A 20,017-nucleotide genomic window follows, 5' to 3' on the forward strand; every position below is an offset into this window, starting at 1 on the left:
GCCCTTGGCTTGCTCATGCGGGCTTGGACCCAGATTTTCTGTAAAGCTGCTTTATGACAACACCTGTTGTAAAAAGTGCTATATGGATAAATTTTACTTTATTTAAATTTGTGGTATATTAACTATGTGATAAGTGATGGACTACAGTTCCACAAGGAGCAGCAAATTAAGATATATTGCGCCATTTGTCCGGTTTGGTAGATGCAAATGTAATTAAAAGATTGAGGCCTTTAATCTTCCTACAAGCCTAATCACTGTAGCATGGGTGTGGAGAACCAGCAAAGTGAAGTTTTGATTCTCTGACTCGTTTCTTTAACATCAAAGAAAGAAGATAAAAAAAATAGCCTAATTAAGTAGTAAAAACATTTGTTGTCTATATTCACATAGCAAGTTTTACATATGTACTTAAACATTTGCAAAAATATTCATTATATGTCATTATAACATTTGCAGACACCTTTTCTCAACAGTGAATTCAGCTACTGTACATACACCTATACAGAGCAGTATAAAGCTCCACAGTATTACCTTCTCTGGAACGATGGCGCACTATCAAATACCTTTGGTTAGTTCGAGTGGTGTTTGGGATCCAGAAAGAATCAACCGACATCAGTACCTGACCTTACTTAATGCTCTTGTGGCTGCATCTTCACAGCGCTGTTCCAACACCTACTGCAAAACCTTCCCAGAGAAGGTGAGGCTGCGGCAGAGGGGCAAAATCCCCATTAAAAAAAATCCCTATCCCTATTAATGGCCTGATGATAATGATTTCAGTGTCCAGAAGCTTTTGGACATTTAGGCTTGGTTTAAGCAGAGTCCTAGACATTCCTTTCAACTGAGAATTTCCATTTTGAATACTGTGTAATCCAGGACTAGGCTTAATCCGTGTCCAGGAAACCAACCCATAGTGTGGCAAAACTTTATTAAATTAGGTTCATACTGAAAACTGAAGTCCCACTCCTCTGCAGATTCAAAGCAATGAAGCTTACTTTCCTCTTACCCTTGACCTTGACAAGACTAGGAAATTGTAATAATAACTTTTCATTCAAAAATACATTGTTCATAATGTAGACAATTGCACACTTTAGATTTGCATTAACAATATACTACAGCAAATCTTTGAAACAGCTTTTTGTGGCCCTATTTTTTTAATATTTGTACTGACTCTGAGCATTGGACCCCAAGTATCTGCTGATATGGAATACCAATACAAAACATCTGTGCATTATGTTTGTACCAATCTTGTTCCTGTAAAACACCAACAGAAAATCCCACGGGTAGCAAACACAAGTACACTGTCATCTCATCTAGCTTTCATCCAAGATCTAATACTATAAACAGTATTATAGGGCTACAAGTGCTGTGGGAAAAATCAGAAATCTGCGTGGCTGCTGACAATATGTAATGCTTAGTTTAGCAAAATATTATATACTCAGTAATAATATATTCAGCAATAAACAGCTCCATCTAGTGCAAGGTTTAAAACAGTGATGATGCATTAAAATGATCCAAAAGAATCCAAATACTCTGTTCTTTTTCACAATTTATCATAAGCAGAGACTATCAAAATACTGTATTTTGCACAGTTCTCACTAGAAAACACAATGTCATCACACAAGGTCCTTGTCTCATAACACACTGTTGTGCAGGGAACATTATTTCTCAGTCCAGTCTCTACATTCAGGAATCTGTATCATGTCACACAAAGGCTGTCCGATAACAGGCATAAGGGTTGCATTCAGATGTCTTAAGTGGTCCATTTTCAGTTTTTCTTATGCTGATACGGCAGCTTCTTGCGATCCTTAATGGCATTGCGTTTCCGTTTCTTGCTCAAGAAGTTCTCCAGCTTCCCACTCTTTTTCAGTTCATTGTACTTCTCAGCCAATTCCAACTTCTTCTTTTCAGCTTAAGAAAGGTAATGTACAAAAACATGTATTTAAAATTAACATTTATAACTCTCTTATGGTAATTTTGCTCAGTAATCAAGTCTTGAGAAACACCAAAAATGTTATTAGGGCTGGTCCAAACAGCATTTTATGTTGTCTAAATACTTGTTGGTATTTGGGAACGAGTGTGAATGTTCGTTCTCAAAACAACTCTTACAAAACAACATTACTTATGTTTTACATTTACCCATAATTGAGTAGATCTGTTAGTGCAGTTCAAAATGTATCCAGCAGGTGACAATATGTTACTGAGATAGTATGTGTGACCAGAGTCTGGATTTATGTGGGTGTTATGAGTTCGTTGCAAAATCCAATTGAAATGTAGTCTTGGTAAGTTAATATTTACATAAGTAATGCTTCTGTTTTTTAATAATCAGAAAGCCAATGTAGTATGCATCCTTAAGATAATAACATTAAGTTTCAGAAAATAAGTAAATTGGAAAGATTAGGATTAAATTTGTTGATTACCACTTGTGGTTGACATTTTCAGTTTATTATCATCCAACCGATCGTTTCCCGCTCAGATTTTAATTTAAGAGGTAAACAGTTGTGTTTAAATACATTATCTTTTGCCACTGGTATTCCTTGTCGCATGGGAACATTTAAAGCGGACCCATGTTTCACATCTTGAGCGACAGACACGAATCACGCAAACACCAGCTGCCTCCAGATTAAGTAGAAGCATTGTGTTGGCTGGATTCATCTGCATCAAGTTCAGTTCCGCTCAACTTTTCTACGTGCTGCATCCTTGCACATCATGCACAGCATGGCTGCCTCTGACAGAACCGGCGCTTTCCATTAAAAACAAATGGAAAACACTGCGATGCGTTGACATGCCAAACCAGTGTAAACGCAACATAAGGGTGTATCAAATTAGGATTATCGTTTTATTTAATTTTAACTCATTCTGTTTTATTTTATCGGGTGATTTTATTTGGCTAGTTCAATATTTTTCAAATTATTAAATGCAGTGATGAAGACAACACAAAGGCCTAGTTGAACTCCGTCACAGCTGAGCTACAAGAGTGGAGCAGAAGTTTAAGAGCTACATAGTCGTCCCTACACAAGGAGGGATGCCCTGGAAACTGCTTGGCACCCTGTCCTCCTAGACTCAGTACAGTGTTCAGAGGGCACAGGCTGCAAAGAAATGGGACCACTGAAAATGTGATTTCCACCCTCCCGAATGTGGTTTTCAGTCCGAGGCCTAAGTGTTTGCTAACTGGCTAAACTGAACTTTACCTCTACAATACAGGGAGCAGCCAGAAATCTCAATTAACAGGTTTGAGGCTCTGAGCCCCCTTACTTTAGCATCAGCCACATCAGAGCATAATGCTACTCCGCTATGTAGAGCTTCACCAATATCATATCGGCATCACTGCAGGTACAGGCTCTTCAACGCAGTACTGCTGTCGGCAATGGGGATACCGATAGCTGTGACTGATACCACGGAGCAATTTCTGATACATGCTGCTAGGTGCTGCAAGCATGTGCATCAGTAGATGTAACTTAACGACACGTTGGTTGCGTGGGTTGACAAACAGCAGTAAAAATGCTGATGGCAAAATCTGTAATGTCAGTGTTTTGTGAAAAGGCAAACGCAGTGGGTGAAGGAGATAAATGACTTGAGAAATTTGGATGCAAAACAACATTCAGCACCGTTTTTGTTGAGGCAGAGAAGCTGTTGCCGCTTATGTATACAAATACCACTTTATACTTTTTGTACAAGTTTATCTTTATATTTTACAATATTTTACATTTATTTCAGTTGTTAAATATGGTTGTCATTACTAATTATATAAAACTAAATACAAATTCCTTCAAGAGCTGAGAGCTATTAATGAACTGGGAAAATCTGCTTTTAGCTATAGCGCACCAGTGAGCTGGAAATTTTTTACTCTAAAGCTCTGCAGGCTGGTGTCACTCAACCATTTTAAACCTTTAATTGCTAACCACATTTACTCAAGCCTGCACATGTTTCATTTGATCTTAGTTTTATTAGCCCCCCCCAATTTAGATGTATTGAATTCCACCCACTAGTTAGGACTCTCCCAATCACACAGTACTGCTACTAGGAGGGCGAAAGCTAGCACACGCTTCGTCAGAGATTCTTGCCACCTCATCTTTTCGAACCGCTGCTAACGCAACATCATTGGATGCTTAATTTTAAAATTTGGTAACTTACTAGTTCATTTTTTTTTTTTTATGATTTTTTGCTTGTTTAATATGTTCCTGTGTTTTACCTTCTTGCTATTTAAATGTTTACTACTCTTTTCAATCCTTTGTTTTCTGTTTCTAATACTTGGTTACATTGCAAATGATTAGTATCGGTATCAATACTCAGTATCAGCCTCTACTTAAGGATCAAGTATCGGTACTGGAAGGGAAAAAGTGGTACTGGCACGTCCCTATCAGAAAAGAGCTATTATTTCATTTAGTTTTTAACATTTTCCACATATTAACAACAACTGTTCGACAACTGTTTGAGATCTTTGTTGTATATGTGTTATAGTTTAGGCTGATTTTTGTGGGTTGAAAGAAGTTCCCAAATAGTAAATAAAGAACCATATGCCAACATAACTAACGACCACTAGAGTATTTACATGATTCGAGCCAGCCCTAAAGTTTGAAAACAAATCACTGGGCAAGAAATATACAATAAATACATATCACAACAAAATTAAGAGGATAGTTTGCCCATGACCAGACTTACATTTCTTCAAGTAAAAAGGTCTGTGCCCCTGTCCTACTAGTTCTCTCTGTTTCCTCTTAAACTGAAGTTCCTTCTCCCTCTGTTGCTCCTGTTTTTTCTGGGCACGCTCTTGGTTCTCCTGTAAAACATACACGCACCAAACACACATACATTCTTCAGATTCATCACAGCAGCATGTAAAACAAGTGTATTTTGACACAGCATTCATTCTTACCATTCTCTTAAGCAACAATTTCAATTTTTCTCTTTTAGTATCTGATTTTACTTTCTTCAGCTTTTTCTTCACCGTCTGAAAGAGATTAATAGGTTTTAAATAAGAGCAAAATAGACCCAAGAATAACAGGGGACAAAAATTAGCCAGGCTTTCAAGATTTTAAGTAAACCTGTGCTTCTCGTTGTCTGATTTCATCAATGAATTTGTAGGTCTGCTTGAACACTTCTGGTCTGAAGTCACCAGATAGGTCATCAAAACGAGGATCCCTTAAGATCTGGAAAATGCATATAACACACATTCTAAAATAGTCTCAGCTTGTTTAGTCATATACACACTAGAGTGTACAAAGTTTTTTAAAACTTACAGTTTTCTTAACAGGCACAACTTTTCTGAGAAAAGGAACTGATTTTTTAGCAGAAATTTCATCGGGTCTGTGAAAACACAAGGAGCTGACGTGAAGACAAAAAGGCAAGATTTACATCATTGTTAAAAGACATAATGCAGGTAAATAAGAAGCCTTTTACCTGTGTTTGTTCAGTCGTTTTATAGGTTCTGCGGTCTGTTTGTTCTTCATTGTCCCGTAAGCAATCTTATTATATGCCTTAGTCCCCACTTTGTTTTGCAGCCTTATAATCTCCTCAAAAGACAGTGCTGACAGTCCTGTTCAAAAACGCATTGATAAATATATCATTTGCGCATGTGTCTACGTGAATGAAACAGAAACACTGAAAAGGGCGTTCGCTATGGCGAACAGCTTGTACTAGAACTAGACTTCTATAAAATCTCGTCGTTACCTCTTTGTAACTCATCACTTGTGTGTAACTTCGCAGTTGTGCCGTTATCCTCCAATGGTCTTGAGTCTCTTGCATAGTTATCAGAATCATCATCTGGCCCACTCATATCACCACTACTCTTTGTGTACCGTTCTTTCACAATATCATCGTCATCCTCAACATGTTCATCGTCCAAAGCCCCAGGACTCATTTCCTCTTCACCCTTCCCGTCTTCTGGCGCTGGCATTACACTTCTTTTACTGAATAACGCGAAGTTTCTCTCCATTTCCAAAGCATCCTCTTCGTCGTCAGACCTGTTTTCGTCCAACGTGGCCATCCCTTTTGTTATGGCACGAGTTTTATTTGCCTTTTTAATGGTCTGACCATGGCCTGCATCACTGCGACTTAAACTTTGTTTCAGACTCGTTTGTTTATTCTTGTCAGCCATCGTACTAGGAAGCTTGGAAAACAAAATATATAGAGTGAATTTTTGGGGTACGAGACAGAATTTACCACCTGTATTTCAGGCAGCTTTAGTTAGCTAAACAAGCTTAGCTGCTAAGAAAACCAGCCAAAAAGCCCAGCGATGTAGCTAGCCAGCTAGCCAATACCGTTAGCCCACGAAGAATATATAACTATGAACTACTAAAAGTTATAGTATATGCACATAACTAGCTACATAGGATATTTACATAAGATGGTGTTTAACCATTATTTTATTTGTCATTACTAAAACAGTCATATACAGTGTATAAAGAGTTAGAGACAGTCGCTAAATTTCAAGTCACTTAACCTAACAGCTTTCCAGTTAGCTAGGTTAAGAATTCTAAGCTACATCCCAGACTGCGCGACCATTTCGGGGTAATTCTCCGTCAGAGACCGGTGCTTAGGAGAGGCCTGTATGTTTCACACTTAAAACAAAGTATGCAAACTTACAGTTCCATATAGCTATAATAAAACACAACTTTCTCAAGCGTGTACATGTAGCGTCAGGGAGAATTAACGTTAGGTGTACTTACAGTAGAATGCAGCTGAAATTAACACATCAAGTAAGCAGATCTCATCAGAGCTTCGTAACCGTTCTCACGTGGACTGCATAATAAGCTCCACCAAGAGGAACCCGAGAATGAGAGCAGCCTCGGTTTAGCCAGTGTTCGACAATTACTAAAAATGCTAAGGGATTAGGTTTCTGTATAAAAACTGCATTTCAAGATTTTTGGACGTGCATTAGACACGCAAAATTGTCATTTTCTCTTGAGCGAGATGGCATAAATGCTTACGTTATGGAAATGAATAGGTGAACATTGCACATTTATAGTTAGATATGCATATTAATTATGTATATGTATATTAAGGCGATTTCTCTACTCTTCAAAAGCTGGCATATCCCAGCAAATACATTGTCAAAACGTAGAGGCGACGTTTTCAATACGTTGTCACAACCTCTTAGACTCCTTATATGTTCCATCATGTTGTGCATGGAACTCCATGGAATTTTGCTAAGTCGTTAACAGGTTGTTCTAACACCGTATGACAACGTTATGAATAATGAGGTTGCGACAACGTATTGACAACGTTTCCACTACCAGAGCGGGTTTATGAGGAGCCTGGCCACTTCCTATTTCCCCCCTTATAAAGAGGGCGCCCGCGAGGGAGTCCTCAATGAATGGGAGAAAATGGAGCTCAACGGCTAAAAACGAAAAGTTAAAATAGTTTCTAATCACTTGCACAGAACGTTTCTGTGCAAGTAGAAGGATGTATTTCACTAAAAAAGCAAAGAAAACTTACCTAGTTATTTATTTCCTTTTTCCTACAGCAAACGGGTTCAGGTGGCAGAGGGCTGGCATTACTGCTACTGAGTGCTGATTGGCTGGCGAGCAGAGCAGATTATTGGCTGCTCGCGCTCACAGCCAATAATCATGAGGCGTCGTTATAAACTCCTATAACACGAGTTAAAAAGCTCTTAAAAATAGAACAGCAGTGTTAAAATGTTTTATGCTGTTCAGTGTTCTGAAAATGGTTGCATTCTTTTACATTAAAAATGTTTAAGCATTTATAAACTATGATTTTGCTCAAATGCTCCATATCAACCAATTCATTTTTGGACTCTCTCGGGAGTGAGAAACCCGGAAGACATTGCAGAGTGGTAATTCTCCTCTCTACAAGTTCTCCGCCACTACGTTGTCACAGTGCTGGCGTGAGAATAAGACATACGACAATGTGGAACACTACGGAGCCCCTGAAGGGACATGGGGGAAAAAAATGACATGGGTTTTTCCATGATGGATAAAAAACTCCTGCATGCGAAATGATAATTAGATACTCCTTAACGGTTTAATCTTTTTTGAAGATTACAGTTTTGACTAAGACGCACAATAAAAATCAAATACAGCTTTTCAAAATAAGCTTTATAATGCTCCAGAAGCTCTGCACCATTTTATTAAAGGTAGTTTCTTTTTTAATATTTAACATTCCAGCGCAGTTTAGTCTTTGAGTTGGGCAAGCTTAAAAGAATCATAACTTAAAAATGACTTGGAGCACACCTTTGAAATTTTGGATAGTTATAAATTTAAATTGAAGTCTAATATTTTTTATTTATTTATTTATAAGTCACAAATTAACAGGAGCACACATGATACATTGAAGGACCAGCGTTAATGTTTTATTCCTTAAACTGTGCAATCTCTCAACAACCCTTGATTCGTTTTGAAAATGTTTATTAAATGGCAAAGTAGTCATTTTTAATCATCACTCTTAGTCAGCTCACAAATGAATATTTGTGCACTTTAGACGTTGATGGGGGGCTGAGTGACATCACAGATAATAAAATATAATGTTTAATTTCTCAAAAACGCTGATTCCCACGGCAAAACCAGCACAAACAAATAGTAGTATTTTTATTCCTTTTCTGACCACATGGGGCCAGGGAGGCAGCTTCACGGACGTGCCTAAATGGCATATTGGTGCCATTTACAGGGCAGAGTGGGTAATGTACTTAAGATTTCCCTAAATCTCAAGATTTTGTGTCCTCAGATTCATTGTCTCGGGATATTCATTCCTGGTGTCCTTGCCATGACATAAAGCTTTCTGGTGAGTAAAACTTTACTTCTTGATTATCTCGAGATGACTATTCTGAGATATATTAATTTGAACAAAACAATCTCAGATCATTTCGCAGGCAGGAGTTTTTCTTTTATCCATCATAGAAAAAACATGTAATTTTTCCCCCATGTCCCTTCTGGGGCTCTGTAGAATACAGCGTTTTTTTTTTTGACAGCATTGTTTCATAGCTTTCTCCTTATCACATCAAATTAGGATTTCAATGTAACTGATATTATGAGGACAACTTATTCTTTGTTGTAATCGATCTTAAACTGCTATTGCAGCACAGCAATGAAATGCATAAGACTGTCAGTATAAAGTAGTCCTTTCTAAACCACAAACCCAGAATACACTCACTATTGCTAACAGCTGCAGAATAAAATTCAGAAAGGGTTTTATACTTGCAATGTAAAGTTTTACTCATCAGAAAGCTTTATGACATGGCAAGGAAACCAGGAATATTTATTTTTTTTTTAAAATACTGCTGCATTCTCCTTTCAGGCACAGCACATGGACAAGAAGATTGCAAGACAAATCATCTGTGACTAAGCTCCTTTGTTCACACTCTTTTTCAACGGCGGTCAGGAAGAGACAAGCCAGATGATGAGCCATCCTAAAGGAATTCTCTCTCTTTCTCTCTCTCTCACTCTCTTTCTCTCAAAAATAAACACTATGGTATTATGACATTTTTAGTATGGTGTGGGTTTCATTGCATCTCGTTCCTCTGTGTTTCAGTCTGGAATAGCAAACATTGTTTGCAGCCTTGCAACAAGAGATAGATAATAGTAATCTTTGCTTCAAACTTTAGAAACCATTGGTGCAACTGAGATAATTGAAAAACAATTTACTGTTTATAAGACGTCATTCAAAATAATTCCTTTTTAGGAACTTACTATATTTAATGAGTTTAAGAACCATCACTTCATTTTGTGCTGTGATGAAAAACAGAGTAAGTTACAGTAGCCTGTTCCAACACACATTTCACTGGACACCTGGTTCCAATCAGAAGGCCACAGCCAGAATGTGCAAAGTTTTCCCTGTTGCTGCTCTGTAAATATTTAGATAATAGTGCTGTAACAGACATGATACAATGCATCTAAACACGTCTCCTTACTAATCATCCAGTATTAGTACCTGACCTCACTATGCTCATATGGCTAAACTCAATCAAATCTTCACAGTAATGTTCCAGCAATGTCTCTACTAGGTGCCATGTAACTGTTCTAATGTCAAAGAGTGAGCAAACTTTTAGTAAGTCACAGTATATTATATGAAGATTAGCACTTTTCTGGCGTGTAGAAGCAACTGAAGCTTTTAAATAATTAGGTTCTGAATACTCATGATAGGTAAAGAATAACCAGAAAAGTGCTGTGAGATGAGCAGGAGAAAAGTGAAAAAGTAAAAGACAAATGCTCAGGAAAGTGAACATATATGTTTTTTGTAAAAGCGTTACGTCACTGTCCACTCAAAAGAGCGGGACCTTGGGGAGTTTTTTTCTGTTACTTTACGCTCATCTACACAGCATTTTATTTTTGGAGGAAGTTTTTACAGCCCAAGTTTACAGCTCTCTCTCCCTCTACTCAACCCAGGACATAACTGAAAGTGATGACCTCACTCTGCTTTAACTCCCACCTTCTTTCTCCTCCTTTCTTCTCTTTTCCCTCTCTTTTTTCTCTCAGTCGACTCAGGATTTTCACCAGTTGCACTCCCTTTTTTGCAAATTTCCTTCTATGTGCTGTTGCTTGGCTCACTAACAGCCGTGCTCTCTGCACTGTATCAGATATGTCTTTTTACAATGCATCTCTACAGTGCAACTACGGGAGCAATCATTAGCTTTCTGTCACAACTGGCAAGATACTTTTTGTTGGAGTTTTCTTGATGATCTGCTTTTTGAGACTTCCTATTGTTCCTCATATTGCCAATCCGGAGACAAACAAGAAACAGTATCAGAACAGAGAATGAAGAAAATCCAGCCTTTTACCATTGGGACCAAGCTGTCTGTCCCTATTGGGGCTAAGTGCCAGGACTATGTGGACAACATCTTTCCTGCCGCAGTTCTGGATGGCTGCATGTTGAAGAGCAATCGGAAAGACAAAATGTCCTTTTCTCATGACCAGAAACAGCCCACAAAACACGATCCTACACCAATGGAGGACTGTCCTGAAGAAGAAAAGGGCTTTCTGCATCCATCAGCTTCCTCAAGGTCCATCAGAAAAATTGCTATGTGTGGAAGCACTGAGACAGAGGGTGAATTTGGAGTTGTAGACCCTTGCATTACTACTTATGAGCCTAACCAGAGACACAACTCAAGTGAAAAACCTCTTGAGGGGAGATTTGTTGACAAGTCCCTTCCACATTCAGAGGTATGACATTTTACCCATATTATACACATTTTTCATATAGATATAAGTAATTTTTTTCATATTGATATATACAGCCCAAGGCCATTAAGATATGCCTCCACATATAAAATAAGATTTTTGTATTCAGTTATAAGCTAGAGTAGATGCAAAAACACATTACACATGTAAAAATAAATGACATTTATTAATTTACCGCATGCTTTGGCTCCAGAGCAGTCTGCAGAATTGTGCAAACAGTGTGCGAATTAAATGTACTATCACAAAATATTTAAATTGCTGTCACAATTATATGAATAGGTTATTATATTCAGGCACTGTTCTGCATTCATACTGTAAAACTGTGACATTTATACTAGTGTTAAGAGTTTTTAAGCTTTTTTAGTATGTCTGGAAATGTTTCCTTATACACTGCCTTTTTTCTTAAAGTGTCAAAAGAGTAAAACAGCAGCATATTGTCCATGCTAGAAGTCAGGAAAAAAGTCCATTATTAAATGTGGAGTTTTGCACACTGTACAGAGATGAGATCATAGATAGGCCCTCATTATGCACGTCTTAAGTTCAGATGAAGTAATTTCTACAAAAAAAGTAAGAAAGAAAGAAAGAAAAGAAAAGAAAAAAGTCCACCACATGTTCTAAATATTCAGCAAAGGTTTTTAGGCAAAATGGCTCTATTGCGGAAAATAACAATAAAATATTGCCTTTTTATAGACTACTTTTAACGGAAAAAAAAACATGAATGGACAGGACACGGTTGCTCCATCAGTTGTGAGGACACGATTAAAAAATTAAGATGCTGTATGTTTGAAAGTTTGAAGACATCTACTTATTCAGCGTTTCTTCTGAAACCAAGCATATTAATATAGAGTTTGTCCTGCTACAGTAAGCCTCTTCTTGGAAGGCTTTCTGCTGGAACAATGCTGAGAGGATTTGATTGCATTTAGACACAAGAGCATTAGTGAGGTCAGGTACTGATGTTTGATGATTAGTTCTGTATCAGAAATGCCACTCAGACTCAACCCAAGGGTATCTGATGGTGCTTTGTCACTCCACAGCCCAATGCTTTGGAGTTTTGTTCCCCTCTGTATATGCTTGGCATTTGGCATAGAGACTTTAGGCTCAAGCATGGCTGCTCCAGAGCTTCTCATTCTATACTGGCAAATGATTTTCTTTGGAGATTTTACAAGCTTTGTGTGCACAGTTGCAAACTATTGTCAGTAATTAGTGCACCTTGAAGTAGCTGCATTTACGAAATATAATGGGTCAACAAAAAAGAGTCCCTGCTAAGACACATTTTACTACTCTAAAGATATCTTTAAGTTAGTATATAGTTGCACTGCTAAAGAAAGTTTACTGTACTGTACTTTTCTTGTTCACATCTGACACGATTGTGGACAGAGAAAGATGTTTATGACCCACACTGCACTGTTTTGTAAATATTTATATGTAGTCAGTGTAGTTGGTAGTTTTAATATTTACCGAGTGTGCAGGACACACACACAGAGGGGGTAAATTAAAGAAAATAAATCCTATGACAAAATGGGTTAATTTGTTGTGATTAGATCAATATTTGGCACTGTCACTTGATGCCGCAGGCCAATAGACTTTGTAACATCTAGAAGTGTGACTCTTAAACACAGGTGTATCATAAAAGGAAATGAAAATCGCATGGCAAAGAAATGTGATACGTCATGAATAGTCTTGTTTACAATGAATTTCTTGGCACCTCTGCTAATTATCAGCTCCTTGTGGGCTATTCTTTAATCTGTACAGTATGTAACTAAAGAAAGCAATACTCATTGAAGTGCCAGAGGAATGCCAGGCCTCACACAGTTCAGATATGGGTGCATTAATTACAGTTGCTGTGCACAACATAAGAGTTTTGGAATAGATAAAAAAGAAATCCATAAATGAGCAGCATGAGATCATTGTTGTAGAATGTGTTGGCACTATACAGTGAACAACAGAGACGTAGCATAAGGATACTATTAAGAAATTCTAGCAGTGAAATACACTATATTGCCAAAAGTATTCACTCACCCATCCAAATCATTGAATTCAGGTGTTGCTATCACTTCCATGGCCACAGGTGTATAAAACCAAGCACCTAGGCATGCAGACTGCTTCTATAAACATTTGTGAAAGAATGGGTCACTCTCAGGAGCTAAGTAAATTCCAGTGTGGTACCGTGATAGGATGCCACCTGTGCAACAAGTCCAGTCATGAAATTTCCTCGCTACTAAATATTCCGCAGTCAACTGTCAGTGGTATTATAACGAAGTGGAAGCGATTGGGAGCGACAGCAACTCAGCCACAAAGTGGTAGGCCGCGTAAAATGACAGAGGGGGTCAGCGAATGCTGAGGCACATAGTGCGCAGAGATCGCCAACTTTCTGCAGAGTTAATTGCTACAGACCTTCATGTGGCCTTCAGATTAGCTCAAGAACAGTGCGTAGAGAGCTTCATGGAATGGGTTTCCATGGCCGAGCAGCTGCATCCAAGCCTTACATCACCAAGCGCAATGCAAAGCGTTGAATGCAGTGGTGTAAAGCACGCCGCCACTGGACTCTAGAGCAGTGGAGATGTGTTCTCTGGAATGACAAATCACGCTTCTCCATCTGGCAATCTGATGGAAGGGTCTGGGTTTGGCGGTTGCCAGGACAACAGTACTTGTCTGACTGCATTGTGCCAAGTGTAAAGTTTGGTGGAGGGGGGATTATTGTGTGGGGTTGTTTTTCAGGAGTTGGGCTCGGCCTCTGAGTTCCAGTGAAAGGAACTCTTAATGCTTCAGCATACCAAGAGATTTTGGACAATTTCATGCTCCCAACTTTGTGGGAACAGTTTGGGGATGGCCCCTTCCTGTTCCAACATGACTGCGCACCAGTGCACAAAGAAAGGTCCATAAAGACATGAATGAGCGAGTTTGGTGTGGAAGAACTTGACTGGCCTGCACAGAGTCCTGACCTCAACCCGACAGAACACCTTTGGGATGAATTAGAGCAGAGACTGCGAGCCAGGCCTTCTCATCCAACATCAGTGTCTGACCTCACAAATGCGCTTCTGGAAGAATGGTCAAAAATTCCCATAAATACACTCCTGAACCTTGAGGAACCCTTCCCAGAAGAGTTGAAGCTGTTATAGCTGCAAAGGGTGGGCCGACATCATATTAAACCTTATGGATTAAGAATGGGATGTCACTCAAGTTCATATGCGTGTGAAGGCAGACGAGCGAATACTTTTGGCACTATAGTGTACATTGACTTGCTTGTGTTATGTAAACAGTTGTTAAACATGTTTTTACCAAGAGAGTTCTCCTCATTTTACTGTTTAATTTAGTTTGACTTGATTTTTTTCTTTTATTTGACTTAGTCAGAACCATGGAGGGAGAGGAAGATGAAGAATCTTCAATATGACAATGGCATCCCAGCATTCCCTCTAGAACACCCTGAGGATGTGTCTGCCAGCCAGCAGCAAGACCTCAAGGACTTTGAGAACTCACTCATCCAATTGACAACATATCTTGACTTGAAGAAGGTGAAAAAAGCTTCAGTACAGTGATAGTTCATACACATGTCTACCTCAGTCTGTCATGCACAGCTCTGACAAATGCTATTCCAATTTACCTGCTACTGTTGAATTAGGATGAGCCAGAAGGGAGTGCCCTGAAGAAGCCCAATACAACAGGTTTGGGTGTGGAGATACTTGGGAGGAGGCTCAGCATTGGAGAGCACATTGACAAACTGTAAGACATTGACTAGAATACTGGCAGTGCTTGCACTCAACTAGACTCTGATATTCTTCTTCTTCTTATTATTATTATTATTATTATAATATAAACTATTATAGTCTGTTAAAATTAACTGGAAGTGAGCCCACTGTACCCTCACAACAGGTGGCTGAAATTCAGGTCTCTCCTGCAAGACTTTCAGCAAGATCTCATGCTGGCGCTGGATGTATCTTCATTTTACCAGCAAGCAGACCAGGTCAGGGTTACTGTTCATGGTTATTCTGAGTCATTAAGTGTACTTTGCAGTGGGAAACTATAAAATTCCAAAACAGATTACAGCTTCCACAATTTTCTGATTTTACCATTTTTCCATTTACCATTTTTCAGAGGAGCAGCCTTCATGTAGCAAATGTCCAAGGCAGCATTAAAGAGAATGAGGGCAGAGAGATAGCTAGCCAAATCAAGGTGAATATATAAACACTGCTTTATATCACTCTAGAAAGCATTATCTCAGAATGAAAGGATTTTCCAAGCACATGGCATGATTGGTTGTCTTGTGTCATTTCCCTTTTGCCTCCTGGCACCAGAACTGCAAAACAAACAGGGTCCTGTACTTTTATCCGTGGGCTTATTTTGTTGTGTTTATAACAAATCAGCTCCAGACGAATGGTGTCATTTCCTTCCATGACCCCACCCCTGGACAACTCTCTTTCCAGATGCTCAACGAGTCTGCGGCTCAGCTGTCAAACCTCCACCCAACCTTGGCCAGCCAAGTGACATGCAAACAGGCAGAAGTGAAAGAGAGCTGGGCACTTCTCCAGGATGCTCTCCGGTAAAAAATAAAGGTCCCACCTTTTTTTAAAGCAAAAAAATAAGTAGCAGAAAACACACAGAGCCACCGGTGTTAGAATATGTACATACCCATTCTACTAACAATTAGAACCCACAGTGATATGGGCTGAGAATATAGCATGAACTAGACTGGAGGCTTACAAGTGTTTAGCAAGAATCCCTGGGAGTTTAATAAGTTGTCAGCTATAATAAGATGTAAGTGAGCCCACTCTGGTGTGTACTCCAGGTTTTTTTAATTAACAAATCTGGCCTTGTGTGTTTGGTCTGTCCATGGCCTTTTATAACAGTGTGATCATAACAAGTATGATCATTTGAAGAATTATTTTTAAAATTAGCTCCTGAAAAACGCCAAAAAATTAGATCACTCCATTAAAGAAAACTCCAGCAGAGTGTGAACTAACTGGGAAAAGTGAATAGGGCTTACATCATTAAAATAAACACTGTTAGCATGAGATATTAACAATAGCTTGAGAAGCAGAATTCCAAAAATATTCTTAGTGTAGTGAAATTACCCTGAATTAAGCATGACTAGACTTTTAGATGCATGACCTATGCACGTGTACAGAGACAGCAGGATGGGGGTGGGTCTGCAAGCAGTTATGGATGTACAGAAGAGAGAGTTTGTCAAGAGGAGATTTATATGATAAATGCTGAAGGGTTTGTCCGAGCACTGTAGCTGATGTGACCTGGAATAACTTATGGATATGATGTACTGAGAGGAAGAAATACAGATCAGCCACAAAAAGCAATATAACACTACTGTTTCACACACTGTGCTGATATGCACAGATGGAGGTGATACTAAGGAGTGAGTAATATTGACTAAGTGATGACTATCATTAACAATGCACAATGGGATAGGATTGTTTGGTAAATCAGGTCTAAAATCTTTAGAAGGCCCATATCATGGTAAACTGAATTTCCCTCAATTTATTTAAATAAAAGAGTTTAATGTATCATGTAAGTATTGTTAAAGGTTCAAAAACATACTGTTCACTCCCAAGTCAATACAGTCCATACATGTGGAATCTAATCTGCAAAAAGAGTACATTTTCAATTCATTGTTTTTGTCACAAAACCCAACATATATCCGTCCATTTAGCCTATACAGTTTAGCCATGGCTATTAATGCTAAAGTTATATGGAATGTTTCAGTGTTGAAAAACAGTCAGGTAAAATTAATTATGGCTGTTTTTGGTACATAAAATCACACAAGCTTTATAAATGGACCTCAGAGGAAAAATGCCCAGCAAGAGGAATGCAAGATTAATATAGGATACAGGCCCTTTCATAACTGAGTATGATGTGTCATGGTTCAAATTTTCTAAAGTTTTAACACTTAACACAGAAACATCTCTTCATACTCTTTTGAAACACAATGCTGTGAGAATAAGCCAAAAGCACTGATTAACATCTGCATTTTTCTCATCTATGGACTGTCACACTTCCCTGCTATTAACATTTATTCTTTAATCACCCCTTCTCAAAACATCAGCCTTTCCTGAAAGTATGACCTAACCTCTTAAGGAGTGGACGACTTCATCTCTTACATGTCCTGCCAACAATGATTCCTCAGCCACAAAACAATCACTCCAATCAGTGGCCATATGAAGTTCTCTATCTGTTAATTAGATGTAGTATTTTAAATCGAAGTCTTAAGTCAGCATTCACTAGGTCATCAATTTTTATGCTGTAGTGTAGGGGGAACTCTCAGCCCTATTTTTAGGCAGATGAGTCCATTGATGCCTGCTATCAAATTAGAATCCTCATGCATGCTTTGTTAAGACTTGAGAAAACTGTAAAGATTTTGTGCAAGGATGATTTATGTTGTACTGTCAGTGACTTTTGAGAATAACCCAGAATAACACATCTTTCCTTTTAGAAACCAGATAGCAGATGTTCCTGTCAAACCTCCTGCCATTTTACCCAAAGGACATGTTGGTTCTCAAACCACATCCACTGAGTCAAAGTACTTAGCCCAACTTGAGCTTCCTGGTGTAATGGGAAAAGATGTTAAAGAGGAACAAAATCACCTGCGAGAATCTGAGGTCAGAAAATTGTCTCAAAAATATTAGACATCTACAAAGATTTGATTATGTTTAGAAATTTATGATAAAAGGCCTGTATGTAAAGCTTTTGCTGATTGCTGATCTAAGATCAGATATTCCTGTGTGTACAGTCAAGCATTATGAAACAAAACATACTTAGAAACAGTTCAACTGCTGTTATTTGTAAGCCAACATGTTATAAACCTTACTGAAGTAGCTACACTTTAGCATTAGCACAAGCTGAAAAACATTTTGATGTCCTCATCTGTAGTGCTGTCAGGATCCATGGATTTATAGAATGTTAAGTCCAACTGAAGAGTGCTGTTCAATGAGTCGAACCTCACTTTCTGAAGGCAGCTGCTGTAAAGTAGATAACACCAATGAAAAGCAGATCATGGGCTCAGAAAGGTACAGACAGAATGTTACCATCTGCATTTTAAATTCTGTTGAAAGAGAAAATTTTCACTTATACTTACATTATGTGTTTGCTCTACAGTAAGGACCAACAGGCTCTCTCAGACAGCTTCATCCACCAAAAGCCTCTCAAACTTTACGAGCTGTTAGCAGATTCCACAGCATCAGTTGATCAGCTTGTGAGTTTCTCCGTTGTTTTTTTGATGGGAACAGAAATGCCACACTCTCTAATTGTATCTGTTGTTCATGTTTACTCACCATTTATTCAGGGTTTTTCTTCCTTCCATAACAGACTTGTTCTTGGTTAAAAGACAACACGTCTATGCAAAGTGGTGTGGACAGGGGTTACTTGAAGCAATCCCAGGAACACGCGAGTACTAAGATTGAAGTGCTTTGGGAAGGTCTGAGGAAGAGATATGGGCATGGGGCAGAGGTGGAACCAGCTGAAAAAGAATTTCTTCTGACAGATGATGTGGCTGAACGGGCAGTTCTAAAACTCCCTCACTCTAGCTGCCCTCCAGAGAATGTGGATGTGTACAGTTCTGGAATGCTTGCAAAGTTCCTACAACTTTTGGATCACAAGGCAATTCATGAGATGCATAAAGTAAATTACATTTAATAGAACTTGAATAAAAAAAATGGCAAACTATCATGTTAACTTAGGAATCTGCATGTCATTGCCATATCCTGTAATTTTACTCTGACTTGTTCTTCAATTTAACACTACCCCAACACCCCCCCTGTAATTATCTTAAAGCATAACTATTGAAGAGCAATTAAGCAAAAGCTGATTTAGTCTCAAACTGCCCCAGTAATTGTGCAATTAACAGATGGAGTTATGGGTTTCAGACACCTTTCAAAGCACTCAAATCTGTGAACTCTCTTTAGGACATTCCAGCTCTTCAGAATGGCTCCACTGTTTCTGAATGTAATGAGGCTTTACCGTATGTACCTGGCAGTCCAAATGTGAGAGGATGGTTCTTCAACCATGACCAAACAAAAGAGGAGTTACTGAACATGGTAGAGAATGATTTTGTTACAAAAGCATGAAATGTGGAAATTAACTAACATCGTTGAATATGCTCAATGGTCATGATGCCGTGTTCATAAATTTGTTTTTAGTATATAACTTTCTATATATGTTTCAGCAGCTGTCTACATTAACTCTGCGCATAAACCAACATCTTTCCCGTTGTGCTGAGCTTAGCATGGATATGTTGGACATGGAAACTGACATGACCATGCTGTGTGACCCTGAGCTTATTGGACTGGATGGACTACTGGAAGAGCAGGATGATTTGGAAGTCAGTCTCTCTGTTTAACTGGTGTCTATTTGTAGGCCCACTTTGAGGCATTTAGAAAGTTTTGGTTAAAATGTTTTTGCTACAGGGGTTGCCTATTAGTGTACTGTAGCATTTACACTATTTTTCTGTTGCTTAGTAGGCTACTACAAAAGACGTAAAATGTGTCCTTGTCAGGTCGACTATCACCTTATTGAAGGAGAGGTGGAGGGTATGGAGATCCTAGTAAAGCATCTACAAGTTCCTCTAACAGAGCAGAGTAACCTCACAGAAGAGGTCCAGTCAGTCCAACAAGCCTGGGAGGAAGCTGGTCACAACCTGGCAGAGAACAGAGAGCATCTGGAAAAATTCAAACAACTACGGGACTATTTTGAGAACTACCTGGCAACAATGTATGAATGAAGGCTTCTGATGTTGTTGCTTTTACACTACTATTGCTTTTACTACATTACAGTGAACTATTGATATCAGAGGTGTTCAATGGACTTGTCAGCCATGAATGTGTTTGTGTGTGTGTTATAGTGCTTGGACAGAGAGCACAAGGTCCTGCATTCTCTCTGGCAGTGCAGCT

At 38.7% G+C, this 20,017-nt stretch overlaps 2 protein-coding genes across 4 annotated transcripts; one reads left to right on the top strand and one right to left on the bottom strand.

Moving 5' to 3' along the window:
- Positions 1-1,025: 1,025 nt before the first annotated feature.
- rrp36 (ribosomal RNA processing 36) lies at positions 1,026-7,549 on the bottom strand. Of its 2 annotated transcripts, none has more exons than XM_036586984.1 (8): positions 7,432-7,549; positions 5,665-6,103; positions 5,395-5,530; positions 5,235-5,301; positions 5,040-5,144; positions 4,871-4,945; positions 4,657-4,774; positions 1,026-1,905 (listed from the first exon to the last, which is right to left on the bottom strand). In XM_036586984.1, the coding sequence occupies exons 2-8, from the start codon at positions 6,089-6,091 to the stop codon at positions 1,763-1,765; spliced, it is 1,071 nt and encodes a 356-aa protein (XP_036442877.1). In that variant the 5' UTR covers positions 6,092-6,103; positions 7,432-7,549; the 3' UTR covers positions 1,026-1,762. The 2 variants fall into 2 exon arrangements, with proteins under 2 accessions (XP_036442877.1, XP_036442875.1); XM_036586982.1 differs by lacking the exon at positions 7,432-7,549 and adding an exon at positions 6,663-6,794.
- Positions 7,550-10,443: 2,894 nt separating this feature from the next.
- Positions 10,444-19,794, top strand: LOC118819337. 2 transcript variants are annotated; one of them, XM_036587077.1, is made up of 13 exons: positions 10,444-11,108; positions 14,474-14,638; positions 14,746-14,846; positions 14,997-15,087; positions 15,219-15,296; positions 15,548-15,663; positions 17,566-17,731; positions 18,003-18,139; positions 18,228-18,324; positions 18,438-18,749; positions 19,034-19,165; positions 19,294-19,449; positions 19,589-19,794. In XM_036587077.1, exons 1-13 carry the CDS (start codon positions 10,704-10,706, stop codon positions 19,670-19,672), a joined length of 2,040 nt encoding a protein of 679 aa, XP_036442970.1. In that variant the 5' UTR covers positions 10,444-10,703; the 3' UTR covers positions 19,673-19,794. The 2 variants fall into 2 exon arrangements, with proteins under 2 accessions (XP_036442970.1, XP_036442971.1); XM_036587078.1 differs by having other exon boundaries at positions 19,586-19,687.
- Positions 19,795-20,017: the final 223 nt, after the last annotated feature.

The sequence above is a fragment of the Colossoma macropomum genome, unplaced genomic scaffold (genome assembly GCF_904425465.1).
Source record: "Colossoma macropomum unplaced genomic scaffold, Colossoma_macropomum, whole genome shotgun sequence".
Taxonomy (NCBI): domain Eukaryota; kingdom Metazoa; phylum Chordata; class Actinopteri; order Characiformes; family Serrasalmidae; genus Colossoma; species Colossoma macropomum.